We start from the raw sequence: 13317 nt of genomic DNA on the forward strand, positions 1-13317 counted from the left end.
ACACACAGACACACGCACTCACAAGATTTAGGTCTGCCTGGGTCATAACCTTCCTTCCACATGATAGTATCAATCACAAGGTAAAGCAAACTTTGAACCTGTGAAAACTTTATGGCTGTAAACGACAGCGTGTAAATGCCCACATTCATTTTCTTATACAAACTTCAGAAACATGAAGCTGATTACATTGGTTTGTATATGAAAGTATAAATAATGTGTCAATAATCTTAATAAAGTGCAGTGATACTCAGCCAAGCAGTGACTCAAATGAAAGTTGGAAAAAAGTACTAAAGCAGCGTTTTAAACTGATGGAGTTCTGATTATTAGTTCTGACTTCTGTTTTTTCAATGAAACATTTATTACTTATATAAAACTCTTATTAGCAACTATGTTGTTTTGCCTGAAATCATCATTGCTTGGAAAAAGCATGATTAATGCTACATAATGCTAACTAATCCTTTATACCTAATTAATTAATCAGAATTTTACATAGAATGTGACTAATCAGTATTAACCTGTAGCTACTTACATTATCCACTGAAATTGATTCTAGGTTATCCTCATATTGGCAAAAATTTTTGTCTAGTCCATCCATCTGGGAACCTTTGTAGGGGCCACTGTATAGGCCAATGGTGATTATTATTGTATTTTGTTTCCATTTTTACAACTGTGATACGCCCTTCAGTCAACACTTACATGCACATTCACACATTAACCCGAATGTCTTTGGACTGTGGGAGGAAACCAGATTACCATAAGGAAACCCACTAAGCATGGGGAAAAGATGCAAACTCCATGCACACAGACCCCGAGGCAGGAATTCAACCCAGGTCATCATACACTGATGTTTCTGTTAAGGAGCTCCTGGGAGGACAGTATTTTAGATATAAAGCTGGCCGTTCAGTCATGGCTCTGGTTCTGTTAATCTGCACAATCAAAAGTCTTGGGCTGATATGAACACGCCTTGTATTTTACTGTTCATAAAATTACACTTGGGGTTAGTGTTTCAATTAAATAACATACTTTGTACCCCTTAATGCTCCTGGCAGTTTGTAGAGACTAAGGACACACAAAAAGGTGACAATAAACAGTATTCCAGGTGACAATAAGCAGTAATCCGAAATCTTGACGTTCTCTTATCCAGTAAATAAGTGTTTGCAGCACATCAAATAAATGAGCTTATTTTGGCATCTAATCACTTAAGTTTGCCATCAAATCATAAATAATTTGTTGTCATTCTACATGCTCTCATGTCTCGTAATACACAACCTATCTGTGTGTGTTTGAATATAAATGGGGAAACCAGAGTGCTGTGTGGAAGTTAAAGATGATCGCCCATGGCCTCATCTCAAAAAAGGAATTAGATTTAATAAGGTTAGACTGGTGCTGTGGTACCGTAGTGGTCTTGCACCTCCAGGGTTGAGGGTTTGAATTCCACCTTGAGTCTGTGTGCATGAGGTTTGCATGTTCTCCCTGTGCCTGGTGGTTTTCTGGTTACCTCCCACAGTCCAAAGACGTGCAGCTTAGGTTAATTGGTTTTCCCAAATTGCCCGTAATGCGTGTGTGTTTGTGTGTGCCCTGTGATGGATTGGCACCTTGTCCAGGGTAAGTGTACCAAAAGTCTCCTCGGATAAGCTCTAGGAAACAAATAATTAATTGGTTTGTTCGTCTGATGTTGTATTTGCCTAATACTGAGACTAACTAAGATTTTACTGTATTATGTTTTTTTTACATAAAAAAAACACATAAACGAGGGGGCAAAGCAAATATAATACCATATAATAAAAGCAAATACCGTCAGGACAAACTAGATGAAATAGTGGCAGAGAGACCGACCCAAAAAAAAAAAAAAGGATAAAATGATTTCAGAAAGATAACGGAATAGAGCGAGTAAGATAATCAGATGATTTTCCTTCTTTCAATATTTATAGTGTACCATACAAATTCTACTATTTAAATAAAGGAATGGGTGTAAAATGTGCATGAAATATCTGTGGGTCATAATTTCACAGTGCAGGTGTGCAAACTTTTGCACTTACTGTAATATCAATACCAAAATTAGGCTTTTAAAACAATTTAAGTAAAGTGTGTTTGTATATTATATATAGAATCAAATGTATATGAATATAAATCCTCAGATCTGCTGGTGTTTAAACTGCTCCCAGGGACATGAGGATGTGCAGTAGACCTGCTGCTGTCTCTATTGTGTCACTGTCTGCTATTTTTATCCTGTGTGCGCCTTTCTCTGTGTGTGTGTGTGTGTGTGTGGTCACCGTTAGCATCAACAAGCAACACACGCTTCCTCCCAAACACCCTCATACTAACCTGCTAAATAGTGTGCCAAAAATATACGCCCCCTTTAGGTTACCATAGTTACCGCGCTCGTGTGCGCGTTTACACACACACACACACACACACACACACAGAGACAGACTGGATACCAGTGCGCACTGTTTAGTAGGAGGGTAGTGTGCGTGTGTGTGTGTTTGAGACGTGGCCATCGGCATCGTGCGCGTGCAGGGCTCAACCGCGGGTCCGCTTATTTAACCAGTCGCGCGAGCGCGCACGGGCTGAGCAGCAGAGCTGTCCGGTTGTCGCGCGACCTGGAGAGCATCAAGTCTCCGGTAAGTGTGAAAACAAACGGACAGGACAGGAGCATCATGTCATCTCGGAAAGACTTTATACGTTTTATTTTATTCTCGTAGACAGCAGGAGTGTTTTAGTTTTTTTCATATAAACAGAACAAACGCGTCTTTTCGTGTAGAAGTCTAATAGAGTGAGATAATACGGGTTTAACCCGTACGGCGTGTTGTTTCAAACATCTCGCTGCTTTTATTAGAAATAAATAAAAGCTCCGCGTCGGCTGTGTACCGAGCATCTCTTCCGTTTAGTTTCTGCAGGGGGAAACGTCGCGCGCTAAAAATAGCCCGGGCGCGCGAGCGGACGCACCGATATAGCATGCGGCAGTTGAAGAAATCCCCATGATCACCAGTTTCTCGCTGTGGTTTTGTGCACAAGCCTATTTAAAACCGACCTGTAATCTATTTAAACCCTGCATGCTTTTTGTGGCTTTATTATATTTTGGGTTTATGCGCTTGAAGCTCACCAGTGTGGAGCCTTTTCCTAAAGATTTGGCAGTGCAGCAGCCTAGAAATGTGCAAAAGCAACACATAGTACGATGTTTGCATGATCACCTTAATATAACTTACAGTATAGTATTCCCTTCTATCAGATTAATATAAAATGCAAACTAGGCTCGAGTAAAAGCATGCATCAACAGGTATGTGTGTGTGTGTGTGTATGTGTGTGTGTGTGTGTTAGTCCATGTGATTATTCCTTTCCATATATTTGCATTAGTTGCCTATAACTGCAACAAGGTAAATATCATACAGGATTTGAAATAGCAGATTTTTAAATTATGGTGCATGATGAACCTGAAAATGATTATCAGTGTGAGGGGACACAAATCAAGTAGTAGGTATTACTTTGTTAATGATCTGTTATAGTTTTTGTCATTACTGTAAAAAATTATATTTATAGAGGTGGCAAGGTGGTGGTTAGTAGTGGTTAGCATTGTGGCCTCACACCTCCAGGGTTTGAGGGTTCGATGGTTTCTCCGGGCTTGGTGGTAGTCTGGTTCCCTCCCACAATCCAGTAACAAGCAGATTAGGTTATTTGGTATTTCCAAATTAGCCAACGTGTGCGTTGTGATAGATTGGCAACCTGTCCAGCAGGTTGTCTTTTAATAATGATAATTGTAATGATAATAATTAATAATATTTTTTATTAATGACAATGCATGAAATTAGGCAACATTGCATGACGGTAAAAAAGAAAATAAAAATAAAAATAAATAAACATGGATTCCTGGTTAGAAAATTGCTGTGTATTAGGTATTACTTTGCAAATGATCTATAGTGATGATTTAAATTGATCATGACTGGATATTGATTTCTGTGTTGAGTACTCTTGCGGAAACAAACAAGTTATATGTGCTAATGCAAATGCTAATGCAAATATTTAATCAGAAGTAAAAAAATGACAAAGAATAATTCATTCATCTTCAGTAAGTGGTAAGCAAAGCGTTCTACTGACAGTCGTTCCTGTCAACATTCAGTGAATGGAAAATTGGCGGATAACTTGGCAACAACTTGTAGAATAGATGCATGCATCTGTCTGTTGGAACTGTACACACAACCATCACCAGCACCACTTGCACATTACAAGAACCAAGCTGAAATGTATTGCCATATCACTCATAAAATCCTTAACTCACTCCAAGCAATTTCCACATGTTTAGACAAGAAGCAGACAGTCTGATCATGGGTATGGTGTACTGAGTAAACTGTTGGCATTAATGGTATCCAAGCAGTAGTGAAACACTGGGATAAGTGCATTAGTGTTTCAGTGGATTATATAGAAACATAAACGTTTTTAACTGTGTTCTGTTATTCTGCATAATCAAAATTTTGTTTAAAGCCATACAGACCTAGAAACAGTTCTAAGTCACCAATCTACCAACTGGCTCTTTTTTTGGGAATGAGCAAAAAAACGAAAGAAACTGGAGAAACCTATGTAATTATAGTGAGAACATGTAAAACAGAACTTGGTATCGAACCAGGCAGACTGCTACTGTGCTGCGTGAGAACATAAACGACACCTAGAAAATAACAAAAAGAGGAAGGAAAACACCAACAGTTTATACGGTCATGGTTCCTCCTTTGCTTTGAATTTAAATATTTCTGACATCAAAACATTAGCGATATCGTATTTAACCAGCACCTCAGCACAGCGTTTATGGCAACCTGACGAACTTGTCCATTTTTCCTTTTTCCAGGAAATGGTCATTGAGAACAGACTGTTCACTCGCTACCTAATTGACATGTGCCACCATAACAGGGTCTTATTAACATCAATGATGTAAATGTTTTAGCTAGTCATGTTGTAAATGATGTAAATGTTTTAGCTAGTCATGGTTTGTACATATTTGTGAATGGGACTGCATATGTGTTTGTATTTATTTCCCAGGTGTCCGTTTCCCAGTCTCGCACTCCTGGAATTGTCCCCTCATTCATATATGGTGTTGACATGGCGTCCCCTGAGCACCAAGGTACAGTAAAACCTGCTTTATCCATTCTGTGTGTTGTTTAGTCACTGTTATCAAAAGCACTCCTTTCAGGTGCGCTGCATCTTTATGGCCAGCGTAAGTCAGCGTAGCAGGCTGCCGGAGGCCTCCCGTGGGCAGGCGGAGAGTGGAAGGATATATTTATCCGCTGTTCTCCGCATGCCCGAGGCCCTCCTGCGCTTCTTGGCAGAGGGAGGCGAGCAGATGGAGACCCTACTGGCAGGTGGATACTTTCATCAGACCAGCACAGACTCTCTCTCTCTCCCTCTCTCTCTCTCCCTCCCTTCCATTTGCACTCACTCATTCTGTTTCTCATAAATACCGGGATGCACAACAGGTTTCATTTGAAGTTCAGTTTTTGATGATTTTTTGATTGTACTCAGTTTTCTGCACTTTATTTATTAATTCATATTTATTTGGTGTTTATAGATGTGGTCGGTTTTGTAGCTATGTAGACATTAATGATTAAAACAAACTGATCATTAAAAATGCAGCTCTAGCCCTTGGGGCATGAGGTGTTTTGTTGTGTCTGGCGCCAGGACCTTGGCAGCGTATCCTTTGGGTGCTGTGGGTTGTGGGGAGGAGCCTCCATGTATTGGACTCGATTGTCTGGCGCATCCCATCTCATCTCATTCCATCCCTATCTGGTCCTTTTACATTGTGGCCAGCATAGATTTTTTCCCAGCGATTTCGAATGCATTGGCTTTTCTTCGGGATGAGACTGGACGGGCTGGCCTTTGATCCCCGGGATTATGGGTGAGCTTTGGGTGTCCATGATCCTGTCACCAGTTTGTTGTTATATCATCAATAATACATTTTATTGTGACAATGTTATGCGGTGTTAATGTAATGGTCTATCTGTGTTACAACATCAGATACAAACATCTGTCTGCCTATTTTAAAATACCATCATCGCATTAACTTAATAATTCACACATAGAATGATCTAATTCATCAAAACAATAGCACAAAAAGGAAAATTGGGTGATCTGGTTTTCTCCCACAGCCCAGAAGACATGCTGGTTAGGTTGATTGATGTTCCCAAATTGCCCATAATGAGTTCCCAAATTTTATATGTATAGCGCTTTTAAAATTTGTCATTGTCGCTAAGTATCTTTAAACAATGTGTGTGTAATGTGTATGTGTGTGTGCCCTGCGAGGGATTGGAACACAGTCCAGGATGTACCCCGCCTTGTGCCCTAAGCCTCCAGGGACCCTGCGACTCCGTATACATGATAAAGCAATACAAACGATAAGCAAGTTGATATAGATATAGATAGATGTCCTAGTTTTCTAGCCTTGATTATTAGGTTTATGAGCCGGTCAATCAAATGTGATGCATGATTGCATTTATGTCAAGCAGGAAAGTGAGTAAGTTGATCATTTTTAAAGAAAGCATTATTCTGTTATTCTCTGTCTTTGAATGATCTCAGCATGAAAAGCTTCAGTTTGTTTGTAAGATGTAAGAGTTCTTGTCTAAGGGGTTAGAAGGGTGAAAGCTTGTTACATTCCTGATTTATTGACAGTGCACGCACACATACAAACACACACACACACACACACATATACAGACATGCACACACTAATCTGTACAGCTAGGAAGGAACAAATCCCAAAAGACCTCCACCCAAATATTTCCTGCTTACAAGACACTTAGTTTTGACGTACAGTAATAGGACACTGCTTTGACTCATTAGGCTTTTTCAACAAAAGCTTTTTAACCTGGTAAAGAATTCATGAGTCCAGCAGGCTTAAAATGCATATGATGGGTTCATTGCACAAACAAACACAGTCTATGTCACAGTACTGGTAGTATCAGAGATAATTTAATTAGTATCTCAGGCTCTTAGTGGTTAGTAATGTCGTCTTGCACCTCCAGGGTTGGGGTTTTGAATCTCTTCTCCAGTCTGTTCTCTCTGCACCTGATGAGTTTCCTCCAGGTTTCCTTCCACAGTTTAAAGGCATGCAGTTTAAGCTAAGTGGTGCTTCCTAATTTCCCTGTAGTGTGCGAGTGTGCGGTGTTTTATCCTGCGCTGGATTAGCACCCCATCCAGGATGTACCCCGCCCTGGACTCTGTAATCCCTAGGCTAGGCTCCTGGCACACATTACCCTACATGGGATAAGTGTCTGTGCTACCACAATACTTGCTGAGATGCTTGTTGAGTAGGATGGTATAGAATCGTGATAATCTCCCAATAACAAACACATTTAGTAGTCATATTATGATACATAAACAAAACATGCTAAAGAAATTAAATCCTTGAAAAAAATTCTCATTTTTATTGCACGAAAGCAGATCATGCAAATTTATGACATAAACAAAATGTCGTGATCTTCTGTAAGTTTAGATTTGTCGCATTTTTCTGTCTGTTATAAACATTTATTGACGAAGTGTATTCGTCTTGCACTGCTGTCCTTTGGTTCAAAGGTGGCGCTGTTGATTTGAGAGTGAGTGAGAGAGACAAATGGAGAGCGAGACAGTGTGTGTCAGTGTTCTTCTCATCAGCAGTGATTGATCGGTGAAGCTTGCTCTGGTTGTCCTGCAGTTCTTTAAGCATTAAGCCATGACCGATTCGCTATGTTGAAGATTGCCAGTCCAGATGGCTTACGCTCTTCTGAAGTGTGGCCTGTTCTAAGTACGATGGTTTGTGCACGTGTGTATGTTCATAGCAGTGGCTGAGACACTGATTACACACGGTTGTTTCACACATCTCACACCTGGATGGAAAAATTTTAAATGACTTAACATAAGTTCTTAAATATATTGTCTTTTAAACATTTTCAGTTTAATGCTAAGAAATGGGTTCAGGTTGAACATTAGATGATCTAAGAAAGAAAGAGCTATCAGTGAAATGAGAAATTATTGTGAATTTTTAGCTAATTGTGCAACTTAGGATTTGTTAAGACTTCATATTAAGTGCTGTCAAGATGTCTAAAATTCTTGTTATAACTTTATGTGCAAATGTGGGGTGTGGATTGATGGACCAGGTCCATCTTGTGCAGCTTTTCAGAGAGTATTTTAAAGGTTACGCTTGTATATTTTCTTATACAGGATATTAAGAGACAATAGAGTTGCATCAAGGTTGTGTAAGTGCCCAGTATTGCTTGCTAGAAGTGACATCTCTGTTATCGTAATGATTCTTAATGGTGCTATGTAGCCAAAAGGCGCGGTGTACATCTAGTATGTTTCTCTTTAAGTTTCCATTTATTCCACTTTAGAATAGCCTCAGCTAACTAACTAACTAATTCCAGTGTTGAATCTTGAATAGCGTAAAACTGGAAAGCTATTGTGCCTTGTATGGTTTGGAAACCCTTTTTGCACACACCAAGTAGTTCCCTTGATCAGGAGGTAAAGAGGGATTTGGGATTCAGCCTTGTTTTAGAAGATAGTTAGCTTTGTAACTCACTTTAAAGCAATGAGGTGAGTCATACTGTACGTAAATGGTTGTTTTTTTGTCCACAAACCAAAAGAGACCTTTAAAAGACACTCAAATGTTCTGCTCTTGAGCTTGAAGTGGTTGGGATCTTCAAGTCTAAGGCCATGCTTGTCTCTTTGTAAAAAGAGTGGGATGATCTATTCAGGTCAAGAGAGAGACCTTACCCTTGGTGCAGGAGTATTTTAGAATCTTATAACTGGTTGATGGAAAATAAAAAGAGATTGCTAGACTGACAAATGGATCGGGTCAACCTCAACAGTGTTATAGTCACTGTGTCAATATCTGGTGGTGAAGCAGGAGCTCAGTTTGCAGATAAAGCATTTGGTCTTATGAGATGTTGGTGATGAAAGAAGAACAAGGTTGTGTGTTAGGGTGCTGGAAATCAGGGTTGCAGGGGTTCCCTGTGATGGGGTGAAGATCATGATGATCTGGGAGAGCCTTGGAGCACCTGAATAAAGGATGGAGCCTGCGGTGCAAACCCAGGACATGCTGGAGAGATTAAGTCTCACATCTCAGGATCTTCTAGGAGAAGCTGGAATTTTCCGATAAGTGTGTGATGATATCTTCATGCTGCAGCCATCATGAGCTAAAAAAAATTCAATGAATAAAAGAGTGAGAAATGAATGAGAAATGTTAGAAGCAAGCATTTATTTTTCTTTCAAAAAGGGAAAAAAAGATTCAGCTTAAGTGCAGATATTTCAAAACCAGGCTTAAATATAGGAACAAAGTAATTGTGCAGCCGCCTCGCCAAGCCACAACTGACAACCGAAACACATCCTTTCTCTAAGCTTCGGAAATTTAAAGGCCTTAATACGAACTTGCAGTTTTTTTTCCCCTGTCACATCTTTTCAAGCCTTCTGACATGGTCTGAGTAGTCGGGTATAAATAGATCTCTGGTTCATTTACGCCAGTATTTTTAAATGGATAATCTCTTTCTGAACAGCGCTTTGTCAAGGGAAACTGTGCCTGATGTGTGCCTCGTTGTTGTGTCCATTTTTAAACTAGTCTTTTCGACCTTGGGGAAAAGTTTCTGTCAGGAACAGGTCTATGGAGATGACCTATTTTCGAAGCAGCAGCGTCTGTTTTGTCTAGAGAGGAAAACCTCGGTAGCAGAAGGTTTGTCTGTGTGTGTGTGTGAGAGCTAGGTTTTACTTAGGGTATTGTCAACTGGATGAGGATGTATCTGGGTAGTTCCTTGTAAAAAGTCGTGATGCCACTTTGGCCAACAATGGCGGCAAAGTAAACCTGTTGCTTGCAGCAGTTTCCCCTGGGAATATGGACCGCTTCGGCTGCACACACACAGCATTTCCTTCCTTTAAGTCATTCAACAGACTTCCGAAGTCTGCCTAATTTGGATGTTTTCCAGAATGGACTACCCTGGAAATCTTTCGGTTGGTTTTAAAGCTCTTTCTAGCAATCATGGTGTTTAGGAAGACTCCTTAACGTGTGACATGGCTAACTGGACTATTTCATAGGAATCACCTGAGTAATAAGACACTAAGACACTGAGTAACACACACAAGGTCATCATTTTATTGCTGGATCTTTGTGAGATTATCAAGGGACAGTGATCTACGCGCGTTCGAGTGTCATGTGTCATGTGTCATGCTGGTGTGTGTTGTTTAGTTCTTCTGTTAAGCCGGGTATGTAGTAAACAAAGTCTGCTCCTAACTTGACGGAAACATGTTATTTTCTGAAAGCAGAGGAAACATACACGTTCCCAAGGTGTGGCAAAGGTTTTTCTCCGACCACAAACTGCCTGTTCGTTTTTAGCAGGCTATTTTCGTAGCATTTTACGCATTACAGGGGATGGACCAGGTTGGGAAATTTGAAAATGGGGTAGCAGGTTTAGAAACGAGTCTCATGGTGAAACCTTTTTAAACATGTGAGTTCAATCAAGAGTGCAGATTGTAATGTTTGAAAGTATTTTTCGACATGTAATAATCATTAGAGATGGAGAAAAATCTATATAGAATAAATACATATTTTAATACTAAATGTATTGCTATCTGTTATACATTGATATATATGATAATATTATGATAATAATTACAATAAATATTAATATATATTAATATAATATACCTCATACTGTTTTCCTTTTCCTGAAGTGTGTATAAAAAGAAAAAAAATTATGTATATAATATTAATATAATATTAATAATATTATCATTTATATCAATATATAATGTATAGCAATACATTACATTATACATCTTTTCGGCTGTATTGTTGTTCCTCTATAATCCAATAGTTGGTGCACTCTAAGCTGTTCACACAGCCCAGTATCATCAGCAAAATTATTTGTGTATTAGATCTGTAACAAAATCAGAATATTATTAAAATCTATATACTTTCAGGAACCTAGCTATCGTGAAAAAATCGTATCAGATGATCCCTGGTGATTTCCTTTCCTTATAATTAAATACAGTACGTACAGTAGCTGCAAAAATACTTGTGATTTACATCATTGTGAATCCCCTGGAGCTTTTCAGATTTATTTTAAGCTTCTATTTACATTATTATGGCCTGCATAATAGCTCCGCCCCCCCCCCCGGGACAGAGCTGTTCAACTTTTGCTCGGGTTTTTTTTTTTGTTGCACAATACACATCATGTCATGTGTGGTTTCATGTGTAGTTTTAGCACAGCTGGTGCAGGACAAAGGAGACATGTCAGGAATTTTAATTGCAATTACAGTTAATATTGCAAGCAGCAGAGGGTGCTAAAATTACAGACCGCTTCTTTAAATAACGTCAGGGGGGTTCGAAATATAGATGGTTTCATACAATAACTCTGGTCTGAAATGTTTTTTTGTTTTTTTTCTCCCTCAAGATATTTTTTTTGAAGTCGTTGTGAGTTAACGAGTCGTGCAGATGGAAGTGACACTGACAGTCCACTCATCCCGTTATAAGAGGCAGTAGTGAATTGCAAAGGTTACAAAATCTGATACTCCAGACAATGCTGCATTAAAGTGCATGCATCCAAGGCATGCACTGAGGCTTCAGTTTGACAGATGCGGTATCTTTTCCTGGAAGGAGCGCTTCAGGTTGTGTTTGCCTTAGCTTTTCTGCCACTAAAGAAGTGGTATGTAGAACGTTAGTGTAATTCATAAACTCCCCACTTCCTCTGTTAAACCTTGATACGCCTTGTGAATTTGTTGCCTTTTTTCGGAAAATAGGCGGAGCCCAAAGCTGAACAGCCTTGTTATGGATGGGGTGGAGCTTATTTCCAGACCAGAGAACTGTAAAAAAAAAAAAAAAAAAAAAGTATAAAAGTATAAAATATAGTCTAAAATGCAAAAGCAAGCGCGCTCTATTGCTCTGCACAATTGCGATCTGCAGTTATTCTATACTGTCTTTGTAATTTAGGAGATTATAACAGGCTTTAAAGAACCACTTAAAAAAATTACACACTGCATCTTCAACAAGATGCTAATTGAAACCGAACAGACAGCACCAGAAAACAGAAACACCAGAAAGACAAGAGCAGCATACCGTATTTATGAGGCCTTTTAATTAATAATGTAGACAAAGGCTGACGAAATAACAGATCGCTATGTGTTTGAAGACAGACTTATCAGGGAAAAAAAGCTGCAGAAAGAAGGGGAATTTTAGTGCAAATAAAGGAGAAAGATAAGGGAAGACTGAGAGGAGGAGATAAAGAGGAACCAGGGAGCTGGGGAGAAGGATGAAGGCAGACAGCTGTGTTTTTGTGTTGCTATTTTAAGCGTCTAGCCGCTGCTCCACTCCCCTGGTTTGGCCCAGCCTATTTCTGTCCTGGGCCGGCCCTGCTGCTATTCCTGCCACCTGGGAGCGAGAGCGAGAGAGAGAGAGAGAGAGAGAGAGAGAGAACTGCTGTACATTCACATGGTGATGAGAGGAAGTGCGAGAGACAGAGGAGGTGGGAGACATAGTTTTGTAGAGATCGAGAGATAGTCAGAGTGTGACAGGCGGCGCTCCGGGGTGAATCTCAGAAGCTGGGAAGAACAGAGCACTAACAACAGTGCAACAGTGCAGCCGTTTTTCTTCCTCGTCAGTCATTCGGTCAGCTGAAAGACTCGGAACAGACTGGCCTTTTTTGCAGCGACGGAAAAAGACTGAAAAAGGACAGAAGGAGGAAAGAGGATTCGAGTATCCCTGCTGTGGGATTTGGTGAGGATCGGTTGCCGGGGTACAGGGCTCGTCTCGGTATTCAGTATGCTGCAGACTATTTATGAGAGCGAGTCCCGCATCCCTGCTGAGTGGCTCAGGAACCTCCTGGATACACACAGCATCTCCACCAGTGTGATTGGCTCAGGTACCTCTCTCCCCCTCTCTCTCTCTCTCTCTCTCTCTCTCTCTCTCTCTCTCTCTCTCTCTTTAACACAAACACACATGCACATATGCTCTATATTTATCTTTTTCTCTTTGTATAACTCTCTGTCTCTCACTTCCTCTCAGCTGCTCCATCTCTCCCTTCATGTGCTTTTCTATGTTTTCCCCTCATTTGGGTGTGACTGTATAGCTGGCACAGGGTGGAGTGGCACCCCAATGACCATCCTAGTATTAGTCTAATGCTTTTCTTCCAAAATGTTTAAAACTTCTGCAACTTGTCCAAATCCTGCAGGCCTGATTTAAACTGTAAATTGAAAAAACACTGGCTATCATATATTCTGCAAATGCAGCCTGCTCTTATACAGAATCCAATTGTGCCACCCCTTATTGTGCTTTTGCCCTCCTCTTTGCCACCCCTTATTTACAAACATGTCCAGTTC

At 40.0% G+C, this 13317-nt stretch overlaps 1 protein-coding gene across 3 annotated transcripts in view; it reads left to right on the forward strand.

Annotated features, from left to right (window-relative positions):
• The first annotated feature begins 2499 nt into the window (after window positions 1-2499).
• The window catches only part of LOC128519249 (histone deacetylase 9-B), a 47797-nt gene continuing 36979 nt past the window's right edge, over window positions 2500-13317 (forward strand). For 2 of the 3 annotated variants that reach the window (XM_053492909.1, XM_053492910.1), the window contains exon 1: window positions 11491-12860. In XM_053492909.1, the coding sequence (XP_053348884.1) occupies window positions 12761-12860 (100 nt within the window). In that variant the 5' untranslated portion in view covers window positions 11491-12760. Of the gene's footprint in view, window positions 2625-5028; window positions 5111-11490; window positions 12861-13317 lie in introns of those variants that run through there. The other variant, XM_053492911.1, reaches the window with a different exon arrangement.

This window comes from Clarias gariepinus, chromosome 3 (assembly GCF_024256425.1).
Source record: "Clarias gariepinus isolate MV-2021 ecotype Netherlands chromosome 3, CGAR_prim_01v2, whole genome shotgun sequence".
Lineage (NCBI taxonomy): Eukaryota > Metazoa > Chordata > Actinopteri > Siluriformes > Clariidae > Clarias > Clarias gariepinus.